Below are 15,229 nucleotides of genomic sequence, written 5' to 3' on the forward strand. Positions count from 1 at the left end.
AAAGTTTTTATAACTCAACAAAAAGTACTTTTTCTAGTTTTGATGGTATATTTTTATGTGGATTTTTGATGCTATGATATAATTTCCTTATATGTATTTTTAATATGATTCTTCATGTGCTATATTTTCAGAAATATGCTAAATGTTGAAATGAGCTATATTAACAGTGACTCTTTTTCTTTCCTAGTTCTTCAGCTTTTCTGTAGTTCTCCTAAGCCAGCTTTGAGATATGCAGCTGTGAGGACCTTGAACAAGGTAGGGGTTCCTTTTCTAACTATTGTTTTGTATCAGTGTTTGATTGAGAAACATTAAATTGAAGCATTTGGCTTTCCGTCCAGAGTTAGTAGATACGATTTATGGGCTTCACTTCTGTAGCACCTCACTTGCATTTGTGGCCTTTCATATAGCTATAAGTAGTATTATTCAACTAAGGATTATAATTTCTGACTTTAAGCATTTTACATTCAAGAGCCATACCATCCAATATGACGGACATTAGCAATAAGTGGCTATTTCCCTTTAAGTTAATTATAATTAAATAAAAATTAAAAAATTCAGTTCCCCAGTCATTGCAGTCACACTTCATGTGCTCAATACCCATGTGTTGTTATTGATTATCACATTAGACACTGCATATATAAAATATTTCCATCACTGCAGAAGGTTCTCTTGGATAAGACTGGTCTGTAGCAACACTATCCAGTAGAAACACTTATATGAGTCACTTTTACATTTTATAAAATGTAAATTTTATTAAATTTTATAACATTTTACATTTTATTGTAGCCATATTAAATTTTTTAATGATGATATTGATTTTAATAATACATCTTATTTACTATCGTGTTTATAAAATATATCTGATAATTTTATACTGACTGTGTATTGATACATTAAAACCTTCTAGCTTTTCATACTAAGTCTCTGATATCTAGTTTATTTTGTATTTACAGCATACCTCAATTTGGAATAGTCATATTTCAAATGCTTGGTAGTCACATGTGGTTATTGGCTACCATATTGGACAGTGTAAATCTGGAGGATACAGTGCAAAGCATAGGATGAATTAAATAACTATAAAAATTTTAAATGAAAGTTTAATATTATAGAAGCCTGATCTAATGTAGTTACATACTACATTAGATTATAAATTAATTGTATGAACAATTGGAGAAGAGAGAAATTTAGAGCAGCCAAGGAAGAAACTTTTATAGAACAATAGGAATTGTATTTTGAAGAGTTGATATAGGTGTACATTTCTTCATCTATGATCTTGCAGCCAAATGTATCTGAGAACTCACCAATTTTTGAATTTTAGAGAGGTAATATCGTGCCATCTCTTAAATTAATACTAACCCTTTTATGCCTGGAGCGATTAGACACAGACACGTTAATATTTCTGCTTTATATATATGGCTATCCTCACTAACTGGAATAAATTAATACTTAGTTTTACATTAGTTTGGGTCATGTTTTGCTGTGAAGTGACTTTTGATGCCAGTACTTTGCTGAGTTTTCAAAATTTTAGCATTGTATGGTAAAGGATTCTATACCAGTACTGGGCTAGGCAGAGAAGTGAACATCATCAATAAAAGCGAAGAATCAGGTCAATGACAGACATGTTTTAGTGACCATGTCCAATCCAATTTGACTGGAGTTTGCTTGCTTAAATACCAGAAGTGTTGTAAGTGATACTAAGTTTAAATATCTTTGAGCAATGTTTATCATTCTAGCTCCTACTCTCAGAGATCCTAAAATCTAGTAGAATAGATAACCATGAACACATGTACTATGAGGAGAAACAGTCCAACTGTAGTAAAAGACAGACTGTGATATTGTTATAAAGGTTATAGAAACCTATTAAGATAAAGTGCTATGCAGTACTATAACTAGCAGCTAATCATTTATCAAATAATATAGCATACTTTATTAATCCAAAGCAGTCATCTTGAAATAATTATTTTTTAACTTATGCTGTTTCATTTAGATTTTCAAAAGCCATTTACTTTAATTAAAATTCATATTTTCCTCTTTTATTTTTTAAAATTTTGGTCTTTATTAGTAGCAGTTTGCTTAATTTTTTTTCTTGCCCTTCGACAAGGTGGCAATGAAGCACCCCTCTGCTGTCACTGCCTGCAATCTGGACCTAGAAAACTTGATCACAGACTCAAACAGAAGCATTGCTACCCTGGCCATTACTACGCTTCTCAAAACAGGAAGTGAGAGCAGTGTGGACAGACTCATGAAGCAGATATCATCCTTTGTGTCTGAAATCTCAGATGAGTTCAAGGTAGGAGTTTAAATATGACCATGTTTTCTCCCAGTCTCTGGCTTACCATCACATTTCTGTTCTTAATAGTGTCTTTTGATGAACAAAGGTTTTAAATTTTTATGAAGTCTAATTTATTAATTTTTTTCTTTCACAGTTATTGCTTTCTGTGTCCTCAAAAAGTTAGTATAAGTCTTCAAGATACTTTGCCATGTTTTATTGTGAATGTTTTACAGTTTTAGCTTTTACATTTTGGTCTATGATCCAACTTGAATTAATATTTGTGTGTAAGTTCAGGTTTTTTTCCATTGTGATTTCTAGTTATTCTAGCATAATTTAAAACATTTCTCTTTCCCCACTGGAGTGCTTGACATCTTTGTCTAAAAAAGCAGATAACCATACAGTTGTAGGTATGTTTCTGGGATGCTTATCACATTCTGTGTAACTATTAGTTGGTCCTATGCCAGTATCACACTGTATCAATTAATGTAGCTTTATGGTACCTCTTAAATGTGTGGTCTCCCAACTTTTTCCTTTTTGGTAATATTTTAGTTCCTTTGCTTTCCATATAAAATTTAGAATCAGATTATAATTTCTGTAAAACAAAGCCTTCTAGGATTATGATTCGAGTTGTGTTAAATCTATAATCAGTTTGGGGAGAGCTAACAGCTTAATAATAATTATTCTTCAGTTCATGAATATGGCATATTGCGCCCTTTATTTAGGTCTTCTTTAATTTATCTGAGCAATGTTTGATAGCATTTACTCTAGAAGTATTGCACATCTTTTGTTTAATTCATATCTAAATATTTTATGCTTTTTAAAATCCATTTTATTAACATTTCTATTTCATTGTTTGCTACTAGTATTATATTTAACATACTTTTTTTAACTTTCTCATAACTCAATATTCTTGCTAAGTTCCTTTATTTTTTTTTTAAGTTCCCTTATTGGTTCTCATAGTTGTTATATACATCCCTTAGGATTGTTTTATGTAAATAATCATGTTGTTGTGAATAGATACTTCATTTCCAATTCAAGTACCTTGCCTTTTTTTTCTTCCCTTATTAAAATAGAAGTAAAAGGAATCCAGATAGGAAAAGAAGAAGTGAAACTCTCACTGTTTGCAAATGACATGATCCTCTATATAGAAAACCCTAAAGACTCTACCAGAAAATTACTAGAGCTAATCAACAAATATAGTAAATTTGCAGGATATAAAATTAACACACAGAAATCCCTTGCATTCCTATACACTAACAATGAGAAAACAGAAAGAGAAATTAAGGAAACAGTACCATTCACCATTGCAACAAAAAGAATAAATACTTAGGAGTATATCTACCTAAAGAAACAAAAGACCTATACATAGAAAACTATAAAACACTGATGAAAGAAATCAAAGAGGACACAAACAGATGGAGGAATATACCGTGTTCATGGATTGGAAGAATCAATATTGTCAAAATGACTATACTACCCAAAGCAATCTATAGATTCAAAGCAATCCCTATCAAGCTACCAACGGTATTTTTCACCGAACTAAAATGGCTAGGACTTCCAATACATTGTTGAGTAAAACTGGTGAGAATGTGTCAAAGAAAATCAAAATAGCAATAAATTTTAGATGAATTAAAGTTAAAAGATTATATTCCTTCATTTTTATTTAATTCTCAGTCAAGAGGTATAACTGACCCTATTTACTCTCTTCTTGTATTTACCTACTTTTAAAAAACCTACTTAGCCTGTGTATTCAAATAGACATTTTGAATCTTTGGGAAACCTTGGGAGGTTATGAAGTTCATTTTGTAGTGTAGTTTATTGAATGCATCTCCTATGTGTGAACGTTTGGATACTTTGCAGTATTCTGTGATTACAGATAATGCTGCAGTGGACAACCTTATGTCTATGTTTCCTTGAAATTTTGGTGGTGTGTCCTGAGGGTAAATTTCTAGAAGTTCATATGCTAGGTTGAAGAGTAGATAAATATGTAGTTTCATAGAGAATGTTAAATTCTACCAGCCTGTTTCCCCATACCTTCACCAGTAGAGTACATATATTGTATTTTGAAGTTTTTTCAAAAGGTCATTTAATATCTTTTTGAATATTGTCTGCTCATGTCTTTTTCTAATTTTCTATAGGATTTTTGGTCTTTTGTTTCTTTTGTTAAAGTTTTCGGTATATTAGAGATATTAGTTCTTTAAGTGTGAAACATGTTATATTTTCTCCCAATTTGTCATTTGTCCTTTGACTTTCCTCATGATACTTTGGTCATTCACAAGTTTTTAATTTTTATGCAAATTTGTTGATCTTTTACTGCATTGGGCTTTGAGTAATAAGAATTCACCCATGGTAGGGGGAAAGAATTCACCCATGTTTTCTTCTAGTATATGTATAATTTCATACTAAATATATGATCTATTAGGTTTTATTATTATATTTATATAGAATGAGAAATGGATCTTACAATTTTCCAATGACTATCCAGTTGTCCACCCCCTACAATTTTATTTAAAGGGTTGTCTTTGCCCAGTATTTGAGATATCACTTTTACCATATACTAAAGTTCCGTATGTATTAATACTTGTGTCTGTTTGGAGGCTTTCTGTTCTATTCTTCTGTTCCCTTTATCTGTTCATACATCAATACCACACACTGTTTTAAATATTTGTATTAAATATTTTACTAAATATTTTAAAAATTTGTAAGGATGTTTTAGTATCTGTTAGTCTTCTCTCACAGCTCTTTATTTTCCTTAGCTGTTTTTACATGCTTATATTTCTTTTGAACTTTAGTATTAGCCCATCTAGTGGCTTCATTTAAAAAATCTCATTGGCATTTTTATTGAGATCACATTAAATTTATAAGTTTTCTTAGGGGAGAACAAATAATACTGTTGAGATATCCTAACCAAGAACAAAGGATATTTTAAAATTTAAGTCTACTTTTGTGCCTTTCATGAATATTTTATGGTATTTTTATATTAGATTTGAATGTTTTAAAAATTCTTTTCTTATGCACTTTATTGTTTCTATTATAAATCTTCATTTATGCACTATATCTTCTAAGGAGTTATTATTCATGTGTTTGAGTAGTATTATCTTTGCATGTTAACTTTACAACCTGCTACCTTGATGAATTATTTTATTGAGTTAGTTTTATCATCAATTCTCTGAAGTTTTCCACATTATTTTGTTATATCATCTGTAAATAAAGATGATTTTGTCTTTTATTTTCTAATTTTCATTCCTCAATTGTTTTCTCCTGTCTACTCATGTTGGCTAATAGTGCCAGAATAATGTCAAATAACAGTCAAGATAGTCGCATCCTTTTTTTGTTTCTGATCTTAAAGCAAATGACTCTTGGGGTTCTCTATTAAGTAATATGCTGCCAGTAGGATTGAGGGAGTATGTGAGTGTGTGTGCCTAAAATTAAAGTTTCCATCCATTCCTATCTTACATTTTAAAGAATTTTTAAGGGACTTTCCTGGTCCAGTGGTTAAGAATCCACCTGCCAATGCAGGGGACGTCCAGTTCCCTGGTCCAGGAGCTAAGATCCCCTGTGCCACGGAACAACTAAGCCCATGTACCACAAATACTGATGCCTATGTATTCTAGAGCCTGTGCTTTGCAATAAGAGAAGCCACTGCCAGAAGAAGCCTGATTACTGCAACTAGCCCCCACTTGCCACACCTAGAGAAAGCCCATGCACAGCAATGAAGAGCCCGTGTGCCACAACGAAGACCCAGCACAGCCAAAAATAAATGAAAAAAAGAAGTTTTATTAGGAATAAGTGTTGGATTTTATCAAAGGATTTTCAGCATCTGTGGATATAGTCATATTCTTTTTCTTCTTAGACTCATTAATATTGATGAATTATATTAATTTTCTAATGTCAAACCATTCTTGCATTCTTGGTATACATTCCATTTCATTGTGGGATATCATTTTCTTACTGTAGGATTGGAGTCTGTTAGCCAGTATATCACTTGGGATTTTTGTATCAATATTCACAAATGATTTCCATCTATAATTTTTCTCTCTGCACATATACTATCTTTATTAGGCTTATGTGTCATTGCTTCATAAAGATTGTGGTTATTTCCCTTCATCTTCTATGCTCTGAAACAAAATATATAGATTTGGGACTGTCTGGTTATTGGGAGATAATTTTCCAGTCTCCATAAATTTCTTGCATTTCCGCACACCCAGCAAATTACACACTAACTGCCCTTTGTTTCCTCCTATACCAGTTTTGCTCCCTTTGTATAGTACAAAGTTTCTTCCAATCTCAAAAGATGTAAGCATCTCCCTTAAGTAGTAAAGGGCAGGTTTCCATACAGCCCTAGAAGAGACAGTTAGTCCTTCCTATAGAGCAAAAAGCAAACATGCTTATTGCCCAGTGTAATAAAGATGATGTTTCCCTTCTGAATAAATGACTGGCATGCTTACTGCCCACTGTCAAATATTCAAGTTTCATATCTCAGATTCTCCTGTAATGCTGCCTACTGTGGACTCAAGTGTTATCTAGTCCTTTTTGCATCATCCTGTGCCGATACACTGGCTACTGCTTTTGCTGTGAGTAAACAACTGTCTTTCATCTCTCATTCAGGATCCTTGTGTTCTCTTCTAGCATCCATGAAATTATGGTAGTCTAAAGTTTGCAAGTAGGGTAAAAGTCTCACACCCTTTTTACTTCTTGACACTGGCCTTTAAAATTGTGGTAAAAACTTCCTAGAAACCATTTTGAAGTAGTTCTTTGGTGACTTTCTCTGTTTCTTCTCTGGAAAGTAGTCTGTTTAAGTTTTTTTTTTATCTTTACTGTTCACTTTAAAAGTTTTATGTGAAAATTTTAAAACTAAAATTTTAAAAATATGCTTGAAGCTTATTTTGCTTTGGAGCAAAGGGAGGGGTCTCTTGAATGCACTTCATTTTTACATTGCTTTCTGTTTTCCTTTCCTCTTTGATTTTCTTTCACAAAGAACCATTATTGTCATTTTAGTTAATTATGGTACCTTCTTAGCTTGTGGTAAATAAGAGGGAATATATGCTTAAGTAGCTAAAGTTATAAAGATGAACGTCCTTTCTGTGTTTTTCTCTAGGTGGCAGTTGTACAGCCATTATAAAAGGTGCATGTCCTTTTTGTTTGTTCTCCTACAGGTCGTGGTTGTACAGGCAATTAGTGCTCTCTGTCAGAAGTACCCTCGAAAGCACAGCGTCATGATGACTTTCCTCTCCAACATGCTCCGAGATGATGTAGGTGGACTGCTTTTTAATTGTGGGGAGTTGCTTGCTTCAATTCTTATACCCTAGTGTTTAAAGCAGCTTTCTTTATAATCTCAACATGGCTGTCAATTAATATTCTCAATTCTAGCTTATGTCTTGTTACTAGACATATTATTGCTTTTGACTTTACCACTTGGAGGGAAAAAATATTTTTGTTTCTTTCAGAAGGTGAAATGAAATTTGAATGTTACATCATAAGCCTTGGAGTAAAATCATTTTTCCAAACAGTACCCTCAGAGTGAATGGCAGTTTTTCTTTTCTGCCAGGGAGGCTTTGAATATAAGCGGGCCATCGTGGACTGCATAATCAGCATTGTGGAAGAGAACCCTGAGAGTAAAGAGGCAGGTCTAGCCCACCTCTGTGAATTCATCGAGGACTGTGAACACACCGTTCTGGCTACTAAGATCCTACACTTGTTGGGCAAAGAGGGCCCCAGAACACCTGTCCCCTCCAAGTATATTCGCTTTATTTTTAATAGGGTTGTCCTGGAGAATGAGGCCGTCAGAGCTGGTGAGTAATTGGAGCACTGATGATGAGCATAACTGGTGATCTTGGGAAATGCTTAACTCAAGGGGGTGGTAATGAAATTGGAAAATGATGTTGCAGTGTCTATTTGGTGGTGGGATCTTGGTGCATACTTAGGCCTCAGATATACAGCTCTCTGTATTCCAATTTCCATCCTGATTTCAGCCTTGTATCAGAGACAAATAACCCTTGACCTTCAGATTGACAGAAGACTTTGATGGTGTCATCCATTTTTTTCAGTTAAGGCCTCAAGTATGAATGTCTTTGAAATTTGTCTCCCACTGTAACTTTTAAGTGACTTTTTGAACAGATCTAGGGAATTTTTTTACTTCCTTCTCTTTAATTGTTCCTTCTCCTTAGCATGTGAACTGGTCCAAATCTCTCCTGTTAAAAAACTATAGGCCTCCTTCATTTGATTCATTGTCTCTCACTAGGTACTGACCATATTTCCTGTTATGGAACCTTGAAGCAGCCATTACCAGCTGCCTCTCTGAACTTACTTTCCATTTCCTATTCAATTCACTATAATCTTGCTCTCTCCCTTAAAAATCTTCTGAAGCTATTTTTAAAAAAATTACTTAGAAGCTAGCTGGAAAATCAAGTTGGACACTTTAATGTTCTTATCCTTATTCACCTCAATTTGATGGGCTGTTGACTAAACACTTCACGAAACTCTCTTCACTTGGTTTCCACAAATAACCTGCATCTTTCCATCATTCCTCAGTCTTCTTTACAGAGCTTCTCTTCCATTCCTTAAATGTTAGTTTTCTTTAGGGGGTTGTCTTCTCAACATCCACATTCTTTCTGGTGATCATTTTCAGAGTTCTGCTGATACGCTATGGCATTGTAGTCATGTCTCTCTCCTGAACTTGTATGTTTAGCTGTCCCAGGCACTTCAAATTCAGCTTGAAATTCAAACTGTCCCAAACAGAAATCCTTACCTTATATTGTCCACTCAGTTGCAAGACTAGAACCTTAATCCATTGTTTTGTAACTTCCGTCTACCTTTTGGCAGAGTTCTGTCCGTTCTGTCCCCTCAATATATATTTCTTCATTCTTTTTGTTTCTCAGTTTTCCTGAGGGCTGTGTTAGGCTCCCATCCATTTCAGATGCCCAGTTAGTCCGACTGCTTGTACTCTCACCCACATCCACTATATTCTCCACACTCTGCTACCAAAATGGACATTGCATACAAAATCTGCTCACAAATTTAGTGTAGCACACCCTGCTACAGATACACAGATTCATCCTGTATTATTAACTCCTGTTAATAATAATTTTGAGGTTAAACTGGAACCTATTTTTGTTTTGTGTCTAATCTCTCACTTGTCTCCTCCTGCTCTCCAGTGCAGGTCCAGTGCTTCAGCCTTACTCAGCTGCATCCAGTCCCAGAATCATTCCACACTTTATTCTCTGGCCTGAGGACCTTGGTACTTTTCACTTCTCTTTCCCGCAAATACTCTTTTCCTGCCTTTTCCTCTGACTAACTACTTGTTCTGCAAGCTTTAGTGCAGGTAGTTAAGTGTGAGCTCTTTGTTTTCTCCTCCAGTTTTGACTTAAAGTTCCTTTTTCTGCTCATATAGTATCCAGGATATGGTTCTACCATGAATTTACTATGTTGTAACTATCTATTTATACCTGTCTTTCCCACTAGACTACAACTCCTTGAGGTCAGGGGCTACATCTTTTATCTTTTTACCTTTAGCACTTAGCACAACTCCTGACAAAAGTTAAGTAAGCAATAAATCTTTGTTGATACAGTAAATTTTAATAGAGTTTTGGGTGTTTTTCCCCCATGTGTGCGGGGCTGGTTGTTTGAGGTTTGTTTTGTTGTTCTTTAGTCGCTAAGTTGTCTCCTACTCTTTTGCGACCCCGTGGACTGTAATCCACCAGGCTCCTCTGTAAGAAGTCAGACTGAAGAATAGCTCATATAAGAAATACATATGATCCTTTTTCCTCAATGCACAGAGTTTTCTTATTCAGAGCTCTCTTGGACCCACTTTCTATCTCTATGCTTAAATGGATCAAGGAAATAAGAACAAGAAGTTCACAAACAGAATTTATTTCAGCCGAACATGGGGAAACTCCTCTAATTTTTTTCTTAATAATCATTGCTTAACTCTGTGAAGTCAATATTCATGTTGTTTCATTTTATGCTCCATTATAGCTGCTGTGAGTACTTTGGCCAAATTTGGGGCTCAGAATGAAAATCTTCTCCCAAGCATCCTAGTACTCCTACAAAGGTAACTAAAAGAATTAAAAAAAAAAAAAAGAATGCCATGTGACTGAATAGAGAATTCTTTATTATACCATATCAAATGCCTTGTAGGGTCTAAGAGTAGAGCTGATGGAGTAAGTCAGAGGCAAATGGCGTTTTCGTTACTCTTGGTAATTTTGCGTGTACTAAGTGCATACAAAATTTTACTTCTAATTTCTCATGCATGATTTTGAGAAAGTGACTTAAATACATGTGCCTCAATTTGTATAGTAGAGGCCAACTTCAAAGAGCTTCACTGTGTTGAGTTGAGAATACCAGCTTTTCATGGTCTGCTTGACTCCCTATTTGATGAAGAAAAAACTTGCTTTAGCAAACACTCTGTGATTACATTTTGCAATTGAAGCAGAAAAATTATAAGCCAAAAGCTGGCTGGTTTAAATAAAACAAATTGCCGTCTGAGCAATATCAGTGCCTGGGTTTGGAATGCTTTTTAGTATCCTTGGAAAGTCTAATATTGCCAGTTTTTAGTTTGTAGAAGTCTAAAACTTTACCAGGGTCATGTGGTTGCAGATCAAAGAACAGACTCCAAACTGCTATCTTATGCTACTGTGTTCTTCCTAATCATTTTAATGCCTGCTTATGTAGTGCTTCTGATTCATAATGACACCATTTCTTTACCAATTCAGGACAATACCCAGGATGTATGGAGATTTTAGGAGCCACTGTTGACTGTTGAGCTCTTGTATTACGGTAGTATCAGATGGCCTGGATCGTGTCCGTTAGGCATAGTGGTAAAGCTCTGGATATCTTTTAGAGCACTATGACATGCCTATTCTGTATTCCCTGGACAGGTGTATGATGGATACTGATGATGAGGTACGGGATAGAGCTACCTTCTATCTGAATGTGCTGCAGCAGAGGCAGATGGCACTGAATGCCACATACATCTTCAATGGTCAGTGAGAGCCAAGAATGGAGACAAATTTACTTTTGTTCTACAAGTGGTGTCTTGGAAGCATATCTCATGATTTGCATATGAGCTGGCTTCACTAGGCAGAATGCTTGGTTTCTGTCTCTGAATGCACTTCCATTTCTAAAGAAACCTAAAAGTATGTAAAAGTCCAAAGAATATTGCTTGTTCCTGATTCTCTTTGAGCTCCCTCTTGGATGGGTTTACCTTTTTTCCCTTTTTTTATGCTATCTTTGTTTCCACATGGCTCTGTTGCTTTGTTTTCTGGAAGATACTTCCATTTTGTTGCAAATATGTATGCTCAGCTCCTGTGCTTCCTCAGATGGAATTATAAGTGCCTATAGTCTTTAATAATTTAGGTTATAAATCTGTGGTTATAGTTTTCTTTAGAAAGCTTAGATAAATATTACAAATCTGGGCCTGTCTGGATCCTCGGTTTGGCAAGAGGTCTAGTGCTGAGAGTTTTCTCTTTCATAGGTCTGACAGTCTCTGTACCAGGGATGGAAAAAGCCTTACACCAGTACACACTGGAGCCTTCAGAAAAGCCCTTTGATATGAGATCTATTCCTCTTGCTATGGCTCCTGTCTTTGAACAGAAAGCAGGTAATGGGAACACTTTGTTTTTAAACTGTGTATAGTTTTACCCCAATAAAATACACTGTTGGCATATTTTTTCTAATATTTCTTTTAATGGCCACTCCTTCTAAATCTTAGAGAACTAAGATGAATGATTTTTTTTTCATTTATTTTTATTAGTTGGAGGCTAATTACTTTACAATATTATAGTGGTTTTTGTCATACACTGACATGAATTAGCCATGGATTTACATGTATTCCCCATCCCGATCCCCCCCTCCCACCTCCCTCTCCATCCGATCCCTCTGGGTCTTCCCAGTGCACCAGGTCCGAGCACTTGTCTCATGCATCCAACCTGGGCTGGTGATCTGTTTCACCCTGGATAATATATATGTTTCGATGCTGTTCTCTTGAAACATCCCACCCTCGCCTTCTCCCACAGAGTCCAAAAGTCTGTTCTATACATCTGTGTCTCTTTTTCTGTTTTGCATATAGGGTTATCGTTACCATCTTTCTAAATTCCATATATATGTGTTAGTATACTGTAATGGTCTTTATCTTTCTGGCTTACTTCACTCTGTATAATGGGCTCCAGTTTCATCCATCTCATTAGAACTGATTCAAATGAATTCTTTTTAAATGATATTTTTAAAGTTAGGGTTTTAAAATTTTTTCCTTATTTTCTCATGAAAGCAAGAATATGAAGTGTGGCTTAGAATGAAAGATTTTTTTTTAATGCTAAGTGTTACAGCTTTTGAAGTTAGTTGTCAGTGTTTCAGAGCAGTAGTTGTGTTGTCACCTCCTATTTTTGTTTTCTGATCTTGATTAACTTCTTAGTTAATTTTTCTTTGGAAGGCTTAAAAAAAATAAATGGACCAAGTGTGTAGTGGTTCAAACCAAAAATGAAAGATCTTATGCCCTCAACATTTTCAGTTTTTTGTTGTTGATACTACATAAGTAGTTTTTCCTATTTGAATAAGAGATTTGTTTTATAAACTGTTCCTCCTTTTAAGAGTAATTTTTAAAAATATTCTGGTCCGTTAAAGCAAATTCTGTATTTTTAGAACTGGCTTTATTTATTTCATGAAGTATGTTCACTAAATACACTTTGAGTATCCCTCCAAAAAGGGTGACAAAGAACCTCCTAGTATGATTTAGCAATAGTTCCTTATATATCTGCTGGAAGTTTTTGTCCTCATCTGCTGTATGCATGTTTGACTTGACATAGTGGGAGGGAAAGCTCACTTAACTGCTCATCCCTGTCTCTGTAGAAATCACACTGCTGTCTACTAAGCCCGAGAAGCTGGCGCCTTCCAGGCAAGACATTTTCCAAGGTATGATAATTTGCTGTGTAGAGGAAGTAGCCCAGCTCCCTAGGCATTGTAACTATAATGAAGGCCACCACTTTTTATTTAATTTGATTAGTTCTCAGTATGGGAAATCTTTATATGACTGAATATAATTTATTGTCATAGCTTCCTATTGTTAGGACTATTGGAATCTGTGGGACTTGGCAATTTCCAGCTGTCCGCTTACTCAGAATGTTGTTCTTACCGTGTGTCTTGGTTAACAGGACTCAAATTCTATGAAATTAGGAATTAAGTTTCTTTTTTTTTTTTTTTTGCTCTTAGTAATTAACTGTGAAGTGAAGTGAGAGTCGCTCAGTTGTGTCTGACTCTTTGTGACCCCCTGGACTATACAGTCCATGGTATTTTTCAGGCGAGGATACTGGAGTGGATAGTCTTTCCCTTCTTCAGGGGATCTTCCCAACCCAGGGATTGAACCCAGGTCTCCCAAGTTGCAGGCAGATTCTTTAGCAGCTGAGCCACCAGGGAAGCCCAATTAACTGTATAAACTCTTATTTAAAAGATTACTTCACTAAAGCTTGGGGATATATTATTAATTGAGTGTTCTTAAAATATTTTAGCTACCCAGAGTAATATCTTCTCCCGTCTTCTTTTTTTTCCTTCTCTTCTTTCCTTTTTTCTTGATAGAGCAACTGGCTGCCATTCCTGAGTTTATGAATCTAGGACCCTTGTTCAAGTCTTCTGAGCCTGTTCAACTTACAGAAGCAGAGACAGAATATTTTGTTCGTTGTGTCAAGCACATGTTTACCAATCACATTGTGTTCCAGGTGAGAGACGTGTCATAACTGGCTCTGATAAGGGATTTAGTATTAATTCTCCTTTAGTTTAGAATACACAGAAGAACTGTACAAAAAAGATCTTCATGACCCAGTTAATCACAATGGTGTGATCACTCACCTAGAGCCAGACATCCTGGAATGCGAAGTCAAGTGGGCCTTAGGAAGCATCACTACCAACAAAGCTAGCTAAGGTGATGGAATTCCAGTTGAGCTATTTCAAATCCTAAAAGATGATGCTGTGAAAGTGCTGCACTCAATATGCCAGCAAATTTGGAAAACTCAGCAGTGGCCACAGGACTGGAAAAGGTCAGTTTTCATTCCAGTCCCTAAGAAAGGCAATAAATGCCAAAGAATGCTCAAACTATCGCACAATTGCACTCATCTCAACATGCTAGCAAAGTAATGATCAAATTCTCCAAGCCAGGCTTCAGCAATATGTGAACTGTGAACTTCCAGATGTTCAAGCTGGTTTTAGAAAAGGCAGAGGAACCAGAGATCAAATTGCCAACATCTGCTAGATCATTAAAAAAAGCAAGGAAGTTCCAGAAAAACATCTACTTCTGCTTTATTGACTATGCCAAAGCCTTCAACTGTGTGGATCACAATAAACTATGGAAAATTCTGAAAGAGATGGGAATACCAGACCACCTGATCTGCCTCTTGAGAAACCTGTATGCAGGTCAGGAAGCAACAGTTAGAACTGGACATGGAACAACAGACTGGTTCCAAATAGGAAAAGGAGTACATCAAGGCTGTATATTGTCACCCTGCTTATTTAACTTATACGCAGAGTACATCATGAGAAATGCTGGGCTGGATGAAGCACAAGTTGGAATCAAGATTGCCAGGAGAAATATCAATAACCTCCGATATGCAGATGACATCACCCTTATGGCAGAAAGCGAAGAAAAACTAAAGAGCCTCTTGATGAAAGTGAAAGAGGAGAGTGAAAAAGTTGGCTTAAAGCTCAACATTCAGGAAACTAAAGATCATGGCATCTGGTTCCATCACTTCATGGCAAATAGATGGGGAAACAGTGACTTTATTTTGGGGGGCTCCAAAATCACTGCAGATGGTGAAATTAAATTTAATGTTAAGTTAATTTCATTAAATCACTGCAGCCATGAAATTAAAAGACGCTTGCTCCTTGGAAGGAAAGTTATGACTAACCTAGACAGCATTTTAAAAAGCAGAGATATTACTTTGCCAACAAAGGTCTGTCTAGTCAAGGCTATGTTTT

General features: G+C 35.5%; 1 protein-coding gene across 2 annotated transcripts in view; it reads left to right on the top strand.

The window, feature by feature from the left end:
- Positions 1–15,229, top strand: part of COPG2 (COPI coat complex subunit gamma 2) — a 118,217-nt gene that overhangs the window by 67,679 nt on the left and 35,309 nt on the right. For both annotated transcript variants that reach the window (XM_020880699.2, XM_020880700.2), the window contains 9 exons: positions 188–255; positions 2,102–2,290; positions 7,429–7,524; positions 7,821–8,064; positions 10,247–10,322; positions 11,149–11,252; positions 11,745–11,870; positions 13,115–13,177; positions 13,838–13,977. In XM_020880699.2, coding sequence (XP_020736358.1) covers positions 188–255; positions 2,102–2,290; positions 7,429–7,524; positions 7,821–8,064; positions 10,247–10,322; positions 11,149–11,252; positions 11,745–11,870; positions 13,115–13,177; positions 13,838–13,977 — 1,106 coding nt within the window. The remainder of the gene's footprint in view (positions 1–187; positions 256–2,101; positions 2,291–7,428; positions 7,525–7,820; positions 8,065–10,246; positions 10,323–11,148; positions 11,253–11,744; positions 11,871–13,114; positions 13,178–13,837; positions 13,978–15,229) is intronic.

The sequence above is a fragment of the Odocoileus virginianus genome, chromosome 1 (genome assembly GCF_023699985.2).
Source record: "Odocoileus virginianus isolate 20LAN1187 ecotype Illinois chromosome 1, Ovbor_1.2, whole genome shotgun sequence".
Lineage (NCBI taxonomy): Eukaryota > Metazoa > Chordata > Mammalia > Artiodactyla > Cervidae > Odocoileus > Odocoileus virginianus.